At 40.5% G+C, this 14,920-nt stretch overlaps 2 protein-coding genes across 4 annotated transcripts; both read right to left on the reverse strand.

Moving 5' to 3' along the window:
- Positions 1-464: 464 nt before the first annotated feature.
- Positions 465-14,697, reverse strand: LOC130696031 (peroxidase-like). 3 transcript variants are annotated; one of them, XM_059495283.1, is made up of 17 exons: positions 14,529-14,697; positions 13,714-14,361; positions 3,517-3,805; positions 3,223-3,449; positions 3,110-3,155; positions 2,879-2,974; positions 2,779-2,807; positions 2,539-2,702; positions 2,424-2,459; positions 2,120-2,348; positions 1,712-2,057; positions 1,469-1,625; positions 1,309-1,393; positions 1,134-1,222; positions 876-1,074; positions 715-817; positions 465-653 (listed from the first exon to the last, which is right to left on the reverse strand). In XM_059495283.1, exons 2-17 carry the CDS (start codon positions 14,351-14,353, stop codon positions 554-556), a joined length of 2,835 nt encoding a protein of 944 aa, XP_059351266.1. In that variant the 5' UTR covers positions 14,354-14,361; positions 14,529-14,697; the 3' UTR covers positions 465-553. The 3 variants fall into 3 exon arrangements, with proteins under 3 accessions (XP_059351266.1, XP_057375079.1, XP_057375076.1); XM_057519096.2 differs by lacking the exons at positions 13,714-14,361; positions 14,529-14,697 and adding exons at positions 3,861-4,166; positions 4,260-4,350; XM_057519093.2 differs by lacking the exons at positions 465-653; positions 715-817; positions 876-1,074; ... (10 more) ...; positions 3,223-3,449; positions 3,517-3,805 and adding exons at positions 10,572-10,762; positions 10,822-10,924; positions 10,987-11,185; ... (8 more) ...; positions 13,109-13,329; positions 13,385-13,658 and having other exon boundaries at positions 14,529-14,693.
- LOC130696034 (peroxidase-like) lies at positions 5,658-9,317 on the reverse strand. The gene is made up of 15 exons (XM_057519099.2): positions 9,052-9,317; positions 8,729-8,999; positions 8,439-8,665; positions 8,318-8,372; positions 8,092-8,187; positions 7,992-8,017; positions 7,746-7,927; positions 7,428-7,659; positions 7,011-7,356; positions 6,776-6,935; positions 6,607-6,694; positions 6,453-6,541; positions 6,186-6,384; positions 6,026-6,128; positions 5,658-5,951 (listed from the first exon to the last, which is right to left on the reverse strand). Exons 1-15 carry the CDS (start codon positions 9,305-9,307, stop codon positions 5,855-5,857), a joined length of 2,427 nt encoding a protein of 808 aa, XP_057375082.1. The 5' UTR covers positions 9,308-9,317; the 3' UTR covers positions 5,658-5,854.
- Positions 14,698-14,920: the final 223 nt, after the last annotated feature.

Below are 14,920 nucleotides of genomic sequence, written 5' to 3' on the forward strand. Positions count from 1 at the left end.
TTGCTCGCCTACCGTTTTCACGAAGTGGCATAGGTCGTACGAATTAGAAAGTCTTCTGTATCCCGCCTTTTTGATACTTAAATGACGAAAATCAATAAGCTAAGAAACCGATAGGTTGTGACCATCGGTTGCCAAGCAGATTTTTATCAACGTGTCGTCTGGCAAGTTTTTTCACATTCACATCTTTTCGTAATCTAAAGAACAAAGTGGGGCCTCTACAATCTTGCAGTTCTTGACTAGTTGTCATATACTTCTCGCATAGACAACGGCGTAATATTTATTGTGGTTAACGACTCAGCTCATCAACTGCAATTCCATTACTTATATATAACTGGGGCATTGATTCTTTTAAGTAATTCTATTTTCCTAAATTGTCCCATATAGTGCCTATAGTCCTCGTATTGATTATGTCTTAAAACTTTTGCGAAATCAACTATCGAGATTCGAATATTCATTTCGTATATTTGTGCGATCCCTATGTCCGTTTATCGTTTATACGCTATATATTATTAGACTATGTGGCATCCGAATGTAAGAATGGATAATGTCAATCCTACCAGCGTTGACTGTAAGCCTTCTGATTATAATCCTCTTGCCATGGGCGAAGGTCAATACGAGGAATAGAGTAAGATTGGCAATTCACGATAGGATTCCTAATGTTAAAAAATAAATGTGAAAATATTGTACTCTAGCCTTACTGATATTCGCACTTACATTGCAGATGGAGTTTTGAAAACCATTGGCTGGATGTTATAAACGCGGCTGTTTTCGCAAACGATTCGGGCCAAGCTGGTCTTGCGGATTTCGTTCAATTGTGCTGCAATGAAATGAAATTAATTGCTGATCTTGAACTTTAGCATCTTTGCTATTCATACCTTCTGTGAATGAACCGGGTTGGCCGCCTAGATCGTAGAAATGACGATCTCCACGCTTCAGTTTCAAGAACTGGTCTGCCAAAATACATTGGAAGGTAGGGCCTACGTAAGCGCCTTCTGGCTTTGCCTCGCTAATGCCTCCAACGAACAGGTCAATATCATCCACAGAGTTGTACAGCTCTTTGAAACGCTGGATGATCTGTGTTTAAAGATTTCAAATTAAATTTCAGGCGAATTTTTGTTGAAGAATAAGTTTACCGCAGGAGCGAATAAATCGCGAAGGCCATCGAAGTCCTTTGCTCGTCCAACACCACAGAGTTCTCGGTGAGCATTATAGCTACCAAGTCCTAAGTGTAAAAAAGAAATAAAGATTAACAATCACTTTCATATTATGGGATGAACGTACTCGGCTAAAAAATTTCAGACTTCTTACCTAAATCGCGTCCACGCTGAATGTTAAGAGCCACCAAATCCAAACCGAAACCCTTGCCTGTTTCTTCGAACAAATGCTCGGTAAGCTGTAGAGAAAATATAATTTCGAATAACATTAATACTTGAAAAACAAGCATTTAATAGGTTTCTGTTTAAAATACCTCAATCGTGAAATAGGGATCCACTTTTTGGCTGGGTTGAGTAGCCAGAGCAATAAGGAATTTATCAAGATTGCCAGGGGTGTAGAGCTCCTGCGGTTTGAAATAGTGTTGGCGTAACAGGAGGGATTTCTCCACAACCCTTTCTTCGTTCATCAATCTATTAGGTTATTAGGTACGTTAAAAGAATTAACGATGTGTTCGTAAAAATTCGTAATTCGAAAAAAAAATTGGAAGTGAACTTACAGAGCCTTTCCTTGCACCATAGAGTGACCGTAACGGAAAGCAGCGCCGACAAATTCATTCAGAATGCTGGGATTGAGGTGTTCATCATAATCTCTACTGAATCCACTCTGCAGTGGCAACAGGCCAAGTTCGGCCATTTTCGTGCGGCCGAGAAGGATAGGTAGCCATTCGTTGTAGGTGATGTGCTGAGCTTGAGCAATCAAAATGCGTCGGGCTTCCTGGTAGAGACGCTCATCCTTCCACGATGGATTCAACTGTGACAATTCTCGAGCAAGTCTGTTGTGTTCCCTCATAAAGAGAATTTGCGACGTAGCCATATTTGGTGTTACATCGACACGGCCATCGCCTATTAGGGTACGGTGACTTTAAAACTTGTTTTGAACTGGAATAATTTAATTCGCCACTCACCGGCTTTGAAGCATCTGACATCAGCAGGTGGATCAATACCAGACACTTCCTTAGGCAAGGTGCAAGTTTGGTTCTGATTATCGCTTGGTGGTAGCAAATCGAACTCTGGACCACCGGGTCTCTCAGTAACCTTAAGTTCACCATTTTCTCGTGCGCGCAGCTCTTCTGCTTTTTTATCGTCGGAGCCATAAACAAGTGATAAATCCAAGAAATGGGTGTTGTCGTTGAGCTAAGAAACGAAACCAAACAGTAGTATACGACGATCCGAGTAAAAATAATGGCCCGAGCAATAACTCAAACTTACCTGAGCTGCATGACCCAGTTTGCCATCGGTTCTGCACTGTAATTCAGCATAAAAAGGTATAACGGTTATGATTTGAAAAAATTTTAATTGTAAGACGCCGGTAATTATACTCTACCGCTAGAGCAGCTCGGATGAGTGGAATGCAAGTTCGGCCGAATTTGGAGAAAAATGGATCGTTCTTTGGGACCTCAATGGGAAGGCACTTGCCGTGACTGCGATCCTCCTCATCAAGGTGTTTCCCGTCTTCACTGCAACAGACAATTGGTGTTCCGTCTTCGTCTGTTTGTTTTTTTTTTTCAAGTAAAATTTTAATGAACTGAAATAGTAATTTCATATTTTAATCAAGGATTCTTACTCGACATTTCTGGAGTCAACACCAAATCGCTGCGAGACAAATGGTACGAATAGTGAGATAATGTAACATTTAAACTGATTAAGTACTAAGTCTTACTTACTGGTCTAGAAATTGTCCGTACTGCATGAACCAGATTGTGGTCGACTCGCTAGGCTGGTCAACATCATGCATCAAAGCAACGGATACGAGACGGGGGCTGAAACGGAGGTAATTTAACATTTTAAAACTAGCATAGTATATCGAATAGTATTCGTTGAAAGCTCTTCGCTAGCAATGAAACGCGGAAACGTAAGAACGCTTAGTTAATTGTATGAAATTATTCATCGTTTACCTGGGAAGTGCGTTACCGTTAGTGGCTTTTCGGGGAGTCCAAACACCTAAGAAATTAGGCAATTTTAGTACATTACGTAGGCGAGATAAAAGAAATATATATTGAAATTTTACCATCATCATAATTAGATGGGAACATACGATGGTACTGAGTAACTGAACGACCCCAAACGAAGTGTCTTTCGTTATTACACGAACCGTCTATCGTTCGGAAGGGGGAATTCAATCTGTTCTCACTGCAATGGGCCTTGCTTACGGTGTTACATTTGTCATCTAAATCGGTTTCTGACAGCTTGAATCTATTTAAAGCGCAGCCAACCTGGGCGGTTTTGATTTTGAATCTAAGGAAATGAAAACATCACGTTTTAGTTTGATAAAGTAAACTAACTTATTAATGTAGACGATAACCTTTTAACGAGAACGACTGCAGTATGGACACCTACGAATGCTTCGATGGTTACGTTGCGGGCCTGTTCTGATGGGTTGGAGAAACGGGCATGTGCAGCACGGGGTGAAGCGGCTTGAGCTACGATGCCCTTTTCTCGGAGACGTTTGGCTGTTTCTTTGTGCAATCTTAGCTCAAATTCACCGACGTCAGAGGCTGCGTTCACCGAAAATACGTCGAGACATTCAACATGGTCGTCCAACTCAACTTTACCCTCGCATAGAGGAGGCTCCTTGAACGATGTTCCCTTGTCTGTAAAAGGTGAATTCAATTACAGTGACCTATGGAATTAATTTTGTATGCTTACAGTTGTACGGAAGATCGGGGCAGCAGGTTCCTGGAGATCCATCGCTCAATTTGCAAGCCGTGTTCGGATAAGAGAAAACTTCGTTGTGCCACACGGCGCAATCCTTACTAAGTCGGCAATGCGACTCTAGTCCAGCAATTTTTGGGCAGTAGGTTTGGTGGTAAGTTGGTCTTGGGACTTCTCCGTAATTTGGCCGCTCCTGGACAACATATTGAGGAGGCAAGGGAGGATTTGTGTAAGCGCTGGCGACGGCGAACGCTACGCCCATCAATAGCATTCCGCTAACCCACGACATCTTGCTTTACGCTAACAACAAAGGTACAAAACAGATATCTAATTCAAATCGTGTTGTTAAAGATACTCGACCAATAGTTTAATCTATTAATGATGCTAATTTACCTAGAGGAATTACGTTTAGACTGGACAGTGTGTCTTGGTTGTCACAGGTGCGTCTGACCGTGTGAGCTCTGCTGTACTTGCTTCTAAAGACGTTCATTACTTATAGTCATCCGCCAGCACGAGGTTTCAAATGGACTTACACCATCTTTGATAAAATAGAAAGTGTCCTCAAAGAACTCTGTTATCGAGGTGAAAGTCCCAATTTTCATTTCGATTTGCAAAGGGTTTTGGCTAGATTCCCGTTGCAAGTTGGCATACACTTGTATATATTTCCAGTAACATGGCTTTTTAACTAGTTTGTGCGCTAGCGTGCCCATTAACGGGGAATACCCAAACAAATGTTCTACAAACGGAAAAGTGGGTTGATTCACAGGTTAGGTTGCTGGGTAATTCCATGGCAACTGATTTCGAATTATTTTGATTACTTTTCCGTTTCTTTGTAAAGTCCCGAATACTGTGACGGAAACGCGTTTCGCTGGTTGCCATACGTCTGTAGTATGTATGTCATTGAGCAATTTTTCAGTTAGTTATTTGTTTAATTAATCATTCGCAGTCGCCGGTTGTCCGCCCTCCGTTTTCACGAAGTGGCATAGGTCGTACGAATTAGAAAGTGTTTTATGTCCCACCTTTCCGATATCAAATGACGAAAATCAACAAGCTAAGAAAACAATAGGTTCTGGGCATCAGTTGCCAAGCAGATTTTTATCAACATGTGGTCTTGCAAGCCTTTTCACATTCAGCTCTTTTTGTAATCTAAAGAATAGCGTGGCGCCTCCACAATCTTGCAGTTCCTGACTAGTTGTCACATTCTTCTCTCGTAAACAACCGCATAATATTTTACTGTGGTTAAATTTTTAACCTGTTCTGAAAATTTAGAAACATTAAGGGTGGAGTAACTAAATTTGAGTAACCATAATTTTATATTAAAATGCTGCCCCACCCAATTCCGCTGCTTATCAATGCCGCATTATGATACTGAATTATCCCGCGTGCATGCTTGCGCCACTTACGTATGCGCTTATATGACTGGCATTGACGAGAACTAATAAGAAATGTGGGGTGGAAAACCATTAGCGCAAAATGTTTGTCTTGCGACAGAACTGGTTGTGAAACTCGTCATGGTCATCTGTCTATTCATCACCACACCCTTTCTGTTTGCCTACAGTCTTTTAAACGAGCGGGGATTTCTCTTACATCCTAAAAAATGAGAACTCGTGACGTGACTAAATTGGTATTCAGTGAGTTTTGAAAAAAGAAGTGACTTCTGGGACGCATTGATTGCTTATAAACAAACGTTCGTCTTGTAGACCTTATTTGGTTTGATTGGTAATTTGGTATCTTGGAATAAGAAAATAGGTTGAATATTTTAAATTATTTTTGCAATAAGAAACGAAGGACTTGTATTAATGTTTTATAAATTTTTCATTTCAGGTCAGTGAAATTCCAGGGTTTTTCATGGGGACATACATACTTCAATGGATTGATAAATCCGAGACATTCTCCTGCTTTCGCAAATTGGTTCGTAGCATTACATTCACTCGGTTAGATTATACTTGATTGTAATTGTATGTCCTTTGCCATATTTAGCCATAGCACTAACCAGAGTACCCACCGCCGCCGTACCCTCTCTCCTTCCATGGGAGAAGACTCATGCTTGGGATAGTGGAAGATTTGCAATCAACGATTGGATTCCTAAGCGTCAAAGCGCGGTAATTATATTTAACCTTTTTTTTTTATTGGTTTTATTGGCTTGTCTAAGAACTTACGCGGCTGATACGGTTCTGAAAAGTAGAGGCTGGAATTTCTGAACTTGGCTATTGCCGCAAGCGATTCGTGCCAAGCTGGTTTTTCGGATTTCATCCAGTTGTTCTAAAAAAAGGGCGTGAACTGTTGAAAGAAAACAGAATCATTTCCGATGGTACGTACCTTGAGTGAACGAGCCGGCCTGTCCTCCAAGATCATAAAAGTAGCGATCGCCTCGTTTCAGTTTTAAAAACTGATCGGCTACGATGCATTGGAACGTTGGACCTACCAATGCCCCTTCGGCTGCTCGCTCTGAGACTCCACCGATGAATAGGTCAATATCATCCACCGAATCGTACAAAGTTTGAAGACGTTTGACAATCTGTGAAACGGTTAAGTAATTTTTAAAACACCTTAAATGTTTTATTTAAACCATTGATAGTTACGTACTACGTTGGGAATCGTATCACAAAGATCGTCGAAATTATTGGCTCGTTTAAGTCCGCACAATTCCCGGTAAGAATTGTAACCTCGTAGACCTGCTCAGGGAAAACTTTGCTAACGCCATACTTAAAAAAAAAAAATCAGTTATGCTATTTCATACCGTGATCACGTCCACGTTGAATATTGAGTGATACCAAATCCAAACCAAAACGTTGGGCAGGATGATCTTCGAACAAGTGATTTGTCAGCTATACCGTGAAAAAAAAAATTAATTTTTTTTCAGGATGGAGGGAAACTTGAACAACCAGTTTGCAAAGGCGGAAAAGTACCTCTTTGGTGAATGAATTGTCCATATTTTGAATAGGTACAGTAGCCAAAGAAATCAGGAATTTATCCACGTTACCGGGCTTATAGACCTCTTGTGTTTTGAAAAAATGCTGGCGTAGAATTTTTTCTCCTGCCACCCTTTCTCTCTGCTGATTAAACAAACTAGAAAGACAGTCAAACCAGAAATTTAAAATCTGCATTTATGCCCCCAAAAATAGAAATAAACAAATAACACACTGGTAATTTCCTTGGACGAGCGAATGGCCAAAACGGAAAGCGGCGCCGACGAATTCATTGACAATGCTAGGAAGGACATTTCCATCGTAATCTCTGCTAAAGCCACGCTGTAGTGGCAACAAACCAAGTTGTTGCATTTTAGAACGACCAATAACGATAGGCAACCACTCGTTGTAGGTGATGTGCTGCGCTTGCGCAATCAGAATGCGCCGGGCCTCCTGATACAGACGCTCATCATCCCAATTAGGATTCAAACTTGCAAGCTCTGCTGCAAGTCGATTGTGTTCACGCAAGAAGACAGTTTGAGATACTGCCATTTTAGGTGTCACACTTGATCGACCATCCCCTATACCAATTAAGTATTTTTTTTTTTTTCAAATTATTCAATAATAATTTTAAAATTTGCATTTCTCGCACCTGCCGCAAAACATTTGATATCATCTGATGGATCTGTTCCAGATACTTGTCTGGCTAGACTACACGGTCTTCCAAGAGGGCTATCACCGGGTGGTAGTAAGGATGGCTCGTGATTGCTCTTTGGAGAATTAATTTTTAGTTTTCCTTTTTCTTTGGTCCGCAATTCACCTGCAGTTTTATCATCAGAGCCGTACACAAGTGACAGATCCAAGAAATGGGTGTTATCGTTCAACTGAAAAAATGGGGCAACCAAATGTTCAAAGATAAGTTTTCTGTAAAAATTACAAGCAAACTGGTTGCTTGTGTTGACATATTTACCTGTTCTCGATGGCCTAATTTGCAATCCAATCTAGGTGCTGTACTAGAACGGACGAAATCCATGCAAGTGTGACCGAACTGTGAGAAAAATGGGTCGTCAGCTGGAATCGAAATGGGCAGGCATTCAGGGTGGAGTTCAGCCGGCCTCATCGCTTTACCGTCACTAGTGCAGCATGTAGCACCTTGAAAAGGAAAATATAAAAAGCTAAGTATTTAAATTAAAGTTTAAAAATTTATCAATCTTACTTATAGTTGGTGTCGAGACAAGATCGCTTTAAGACAGGTAACATACAGAACAAATAAAATTAAGCAGAGGTTTTGAGCAAAACTTGTTTTTGTTACTGACTGGTCTAAAAATTGTCCCATTTGCATAGCCCAAGAAGCTGTAGAATCGCTGGGAGAGTTTTCATCGTGAACCACAGAAATGGACACTAAACGGGGACTTAAAAAAAATGGTAAAAGACATTAGATGCATAAACTATATTCCACGAACTTTCAAATTAATATAAAGAGAACAGTTTGTCATGTTCGTACTAACGCTAAACATTAAATATCTATAGTTTTATGCTTACCTTGGAAGCTCACGACCCTGTTGCCAGTTTTTAGCCTTTCGTGGCGTAGAAATACCTTTAAAATTGAGTTAACATTATATGGAGAAAGATGCAAAAAACGTTGATATTAAATTGATTTTACCTTCAGCGTAATCTGGGGAAAGAAGACGTTGGTACTGAGTTTTCGATTGGCCCCAGATGGGGTTCTTCACGTTATTACACGAACCGTCCAGTTTTCGGAAAGGTGAGCGGAGAGTCCTTTCATCACAGACTGGGCTTACGGGACATGTGTTGGCCAAGTTCGTGCCTTGCAGGCTGATCTGCGAAACAGCACTGTCTGCTTGGTCCGACTCAAGTTTGGTACCAAAACTAAAAATTGGATTTGTTACATAATTGAATTTGGATAATAGCTGAACAAGAGATGGATGCAACCTTTTAATGAGTTCCTTGGCAGCAAAATCGGCGCGTAACGCACCACGACTGATTTCCATCGATTCGGGTGTTGTACGAGAGAAAAATGCATGTGCGGCACGAGAAGATCCCGGTCTGATTGTAATTTTATTTTCGTTCAGGCAAATTTCCGTGTTGGTTAAACATGTGCTCAGTGTCTGACTCGCCGCTATGGCTTGTTCAACCTTCTCCGTATTAATGCTGAACGGGACGCTCACGCGCTTAGGAACATTCAGAATAGGCGCTCCATTACCTGTTCATTTACAGAATTAGTTTTAGTTCATTGATTTAAAATGGACCAATACCATTAGAGGGAAGATCGGGACAGCAGGTTCCAGGATTTCCGTCTGTCAATTTACAATCTGCGCCAGGTGTAGCGACAATAACATCGTACCAAACAGCGCAATCTTTGGGTGGTCGACACTGTGACGGATAACCGCCTACGTTAGGGCACGATCTGTAATTGCCATAATAATAGCTCTGCTTTGCCTTGCCGTAAGCAGTCACGCAAAGCAGTAGGCTCATCGTGACTACTCCAATCACTATCACCCATCTTGACATTATGCTACTTCTTCAAAAATTGGAATAATTTATTTTATACATAATAAATAGTTACGCGAAAAAAATAATTAACGAAATCTTACCAAAAAGAAACGTCAAAATGCAGGATAAGGCACGAGCCAAAAACGTTGGTTCCGGATCAGTTGCCGTAGTCTGTCTGGGCCAAATCATCTGTATCCTTTTACATACATAATTTTCTTTTTTACAGTTTGTTGGTTTCGGATTTTCGTCAGCACGCCGCAAACCGAGATTTGCTTACCAGCAGATATCCCGTCTAGTTGTTGGTTATTTTCTTTCATTATTGCGTTGTCTTGATTGATTAGCCTGACTAAAGGAAATGGTGGTCAAACTTGTCTCAAATTCAGCTTCCTATTTAGCAAGTAAAGATTTTTTAAAAAGTTAGATGTATTGGTTTCCTACTCGTCTTGGTAGTTTTAATCTATTTGCAATGGAAGTATCTAAAATACTATGACCGCAGATGAAGTCCCACAACGTTGTCGTGTTTCTACAATCACACAACTATCTTTATTATAAACATATCAAATGGAACAAAGAATACTAAAAACAAAAAACGTTAGAATGGATAAATGGTCACCCCTAAAAAATGATGTTTTACTTTCTTGGAATTTTGTCGCAAGCCAAAAGAAAAATCTCACATTTTGTGGCGCTTGAGGGGCTATGCATCTGCAAAAAACTACAAAACAGCTGATTTTGATATCCCTTCCTCTTTCCATTTTCATTTTCTCGTTTTCTCTTCCGTACCCAGCCCCTATAGTTTCTTGCACATTACCATAAAGTATTGATGCATTTGGTTTCTCTCACTCCTAACTTTTCGGCGTCCGGTTGGCAATTTGCTATTAGTTGTGCAAGGTTCATTACCATTGTCAGTGCGCTAGTTTTTGTAATACGAGTTTTACAAGCCATTGTGAAACGCTTAAAACACAACATGTAACGCCAAAATACAGGTAAATAATTATGCTCCGTCCTTGAGCTCGTTCCAATATAAAACCACGTGTTTGAATACTCCATTAGAAATGCCAGCATATTTCTGGTGTGCTGGTTGTTACTTTGCTTTGCAAAATACTTTTCTAGTGGCAAACTTAAGACTTTTTTCTGTGTCATCCATTTTCCACATTTTCTTTCTCCTATTTTCTCAAAGCATTACTGTTCACAGTTGGGCAGTTTAACGAGCAATTCATGCAAGTAATTTACGTACAATTTCTTTCCTCAATGAGTATGCTACCTATATTATCCTTTTCCACGCTGTATTAACTCCCACGATGCAAATAATTTTAGTAAAACAAAAAAGGCGTCACTAGTATCAATTCTAAACAAATTATATGGCTTGGATATTCTTGTAACTAAGATCTTTTGTAGGGCTTCTCAGTCCTTTCTTGCCACGGGAGGAGACTCACACGTGGAATCGAGGACGAGTCACAATCCACGATTTTATTTCTAAAACGAATAATTTTTTTAGTTGTTTTTGTACGGGATGCTAAAATGCCAATACTTACACGATGGATTCTAATCTGAAGACCAATGGCTGCGTGTACAGAACGAAGCTGTTGTCGCAGATGAGACGTGCAAAACTGATTTTCCTGATTTCATTCAGTTGTTCTGCAGTATTAAAAAATTAATTAATTTGAACGTTGATAAAGTTAAATACTCTTAATATATACCTTCAGTAAAGGAGCCTGGCTGCGCTCCAAGATCGTAGAAGAAGCGATCACCACGTTTTAGCCTAAGGAATTGGTCGGCTACGATGCACTGGAACGTAGGGCCTAACAACGCACCTTCAGCTTTATCCTCTGATACTCCACCGATGTACAGGTCGATATCGTCCACTGAGTCGTACAACAACTCAAAGCGTTCAACGATCTAGAAAACAACGACGTATTTGTAACGATTTTTTTGTTTCAATTTTAGGTTGATGTTCCTACCGCAGGAGATATTAAATCGAGAAGATCATTGAAATTCTTCGCTCGGGGTAGCCCACATATCGTACGAAAAGCATTATAGCCAGGTATACCTTAATAAAAACAACTATTTAAATGAAAATAATTTTCTGTTTAACGTATTACCATGATCGCGTCCTCTTTGAAGATTAAGAGACACCAAGTCCAAACCGAAGCCTTTGCCTTCTTCTTCGAACAAGTGGTGCGTAATCTTCAACATGATGACAAAGTCGTTAATAACACCCAAACAGGTAAGACATGTAGCATTTAATGACAATAACCTCTTTGCTGAAGTAATTATCGAAATCCTGTCCTGGTTGTGTAGCCAAACCTGTCAAAAATTGATCCAGATTTCCGGGTTTGTAGACTTCTTGTACTTTTGAAAAGTGTTGACGTAATAAAATGTGTTTTTCTTTCTTTCTCCGACGATTGAATAGGCTAGTAACAAAAAAAAAAATTCAAACCATTAACAATATCTTCTTTATTTTTAAAAGATGGAACCTTACTCTTGCTTTCCTTGGATGAGGGTATGGCCAAATCGGAAAGCAGCTGATGCAAATTCGTTCAAGACGCCCGGATTCAGGTTTTTATAGTACTCTTCGCTAAACCCGTGTTGCAGTGGCAATAGACCTAGCTCTTGCATTTTCATCCGGCCAATGACAATAGGTAGCCACTCGTTATAAGTGATGTGCTGCATTTGAGCAATCAGTATGCGTCTGGATTCCTGAAAGAGCCTTTCATCATCCCACGATGGATTCAAATACGCCAGTTCAGCAGCAAGTCTGTTGTGTTCACGCAGAAAGACGGTGTGGGTCACAGCCAAATTAGGACTCTGATTCGATCGTGAATCCCCTATTCGGTAAAGTTGATTTAATATTATAATTATCGTTCCCCTAAAATAATGCTCACCTGCTCTAAAGCATCTAACATCATCAGGTGGGTCCAAACCAGACACGTCTTTGGATAACGTACAGTTCATGTCTGCCGAATCGTCCGGTGGTAACAAATCTAAGTCTTGATGACCTTTCTGCGGAGCTGATTTCAATGTGCCGTTTTGGAACGTTCGCACCGCAGCGGACTGTTTCTCATCCGAACCGTAAACATTGGATTGATCTAAAAAGTGTGTGTTTCCGTTCATCTAGAAAATAGAATAATCATTTAAATTGGCGTGGGTTCTTACAGGAGTAATGATTCCGGTCAATTTTACCTGTTCACCGTGACCAAGCCTGCAATCCGATCTGGGTGCTACAATGGAACGGACGAAGCTCATGCAATGCTGGCTAAATTTGGAGTAAAATGGGTCATCTTCTGGGATTTCAATCGGTAAACATACAGGATGTTTTAGCTCCGTGTCGTGTAATAATTTTCCTTCTTCTGTGCAGCACTGGATGCTCATCGAATTATCTAAAGAAAAAAATGTTGGTATACTTTAAACAGTTTTCCGTTCTCCTGAAAATGAAATACTCATGCGGAAAAATGAGGTGAATGCCAAATCGTGTGCAAGAAATTGTCCGTATTGCATAACCCAAGTGGTTTCAGCTTCACTGGGAGTGTTTTTATCCAAAACCACAGAAATAGATACCAAACGGGGACTGCAATAGAGGTAAGGAACGTAATCAATAGTATTAATTACCAAAATTTGTAACGGTATTTTGGCTCTGTAGAAGTCTTTAATTTTGATGAACCCGGAAGTGATAATTCTGTGCGGTTTTGAATAGTTTACCTAGGAAGTTCGCTACCGTTCTGAGCGCGTCGCGGCAGCCACACACCTTTTCAATTAATTTGTTTTTATTTTAATATATTGACTTCTTGCTATTAAATTTTGGATTTTCCACAGAGTCTTTACCATCCGCGTAAGCTGGAACTAAGATGCGTTGATATTGGGTCTGTGACTTGCCCCAGGATGTGTGTTTAATGTTGTTACACGATCCATCCAGCGTGCGGAAAGGAGAACTGATGGTTTTCTCGTCACAGATCGCTTCAGGGTAACACGTATCTGATAATATCGTATCTTTTAAATGGAATTGTGTTAGTCCAAAGCCAGCCTCGTCTGGAGTTAATTGAAATCTATGAAATTCAAATTCAATTATTTTTTACAATAATTCACTTGAAATATTATTACCTTTTCCCGAGTTCTCTAGTGGTTTCTATGCTGGTCAAAGCACCACGACAAAACTCTTGTGATTCGGATGGTGATTGGAAGAACAGCGAATGCGTATACTGGGAAGATTTAGGTCGCACCGTGATTTTGCTAGCAGTGAGGTGTTTCTCCATCTCATCCATTAACCTTAACTGGAATCTACCTGCGTGAGCAGCTGCATTCACTGAGTAAATATCTATACACTGATGCTCGCACTTAACGTTTTTCTTGGTTTTCTTGATAGGTTCGCCATTACCTGTAGAAGACAAGATATCGTAGCAATAACACAAATGCCGAAAGAATTTACGCACCATTGTAAGGAAGATCAGGACAGCAGATGCCTGGATCTCCATCCTCCATAGTGCAAGCAGATCCTGGGGTACTAAGAGCCACTTCGTACCATACCGAGCAATCTATGGCTGGACGACATTGTGAATGATACCCTCCGACTTTCGGACAATAGTAAGAATATTTTCCACCGTATTTGTTTGGACTTTCAGGAGAAGCTACTCCATTAGATAACCCTAATTTGTAAGAACCCTTTGATGATGTATATTCCGAATAATAAGAGTTTCCGATAGGTTCAAGGAAAGGTGTTGTCGAATAAACCGGTACGGGAGCTTCAGTGCCTTCCGGTGCCTGAGTGGACTTTTGCTGGACGTCAGGAGTGTTTGAATGGACACTGGATTTGGCTGGCTCGTATCCTGTTTGGTATTGCGGATTGAACGGCAGTTCGAACTCAAAGCCCAGCCCAGAAGGATCGTATTTAACTATGCTCTCCTCGAACCCTGGGAAATCCACATGGCTTGGATTCCGGTTTAACAGTGCTGGTCGGCGGATGGAATATTGACGTCTAATTTTCTTACTGGGCCCTTTCGGCCTTTCAGCACCGTTGGCGAACACTGTATGCAGTAAAACCAACACGACAACCCCAACTGTCCAACGCGCCATCTTCAATTCTAGTACGTATGGAAAAAGAGCAAAAAGTAATACGATAGTTAGGACAAAGTACTTTAATCTTTGCTGGTGTGTAAACAATTTTCATTGAAACGCTAATTTCACTTCTACACTGATTTTTTTTGGATGCTGTCATTATAGAGAAACAGTATTTAAATCCCCTACTGACCTAACTGAGGACTTAGAATGCTGTTGGTCAACCTATCGAGCGAACCTCTTGATGTTACAGTTTTCACGACGCCTGATCAAGTGAGCCCTGCCGTGGTCCCGCTTCCTTGTATTTATATACAGTCACACGGGAAAGTTTTCCCCCGAATGCGAGGTTTGACTAATATGCCGTTTTCAGTATCTTCTAACAATGTCAAAGCCAGCCTTAAAAGAACAGCTCCCTGTTTTCCCTTATTCTTTTGTTTATTCAGCACGTCTCGCAAAAATGAAAACATTACTGAGAAGAAGCTATTCACAGTGCGGAATCGTGCTTAGTCATTGCAGGATTCAAATCATGCCGCCGAACTTTCGCATTGGACTTTGCAATCGACGATCAAACGACCATCAACTAAT

This window comes from Daphnia carinata, chromosome 5 (assembly GCF_022539665.2).
Source record: "Daphnia carinata strain CSIRO-1 chromosome 5, CSIRO_AGI_Dcar_HiC_V3, whole genome shotgun sequence".
Classification (NCBI taxonomy): domain Eukaryota; kingdom Metazoa; phylum Arthropoda; class Branchiopoda; order Diplostraca; family Daphniidae; genus Daphnia; species Daphnia carinata.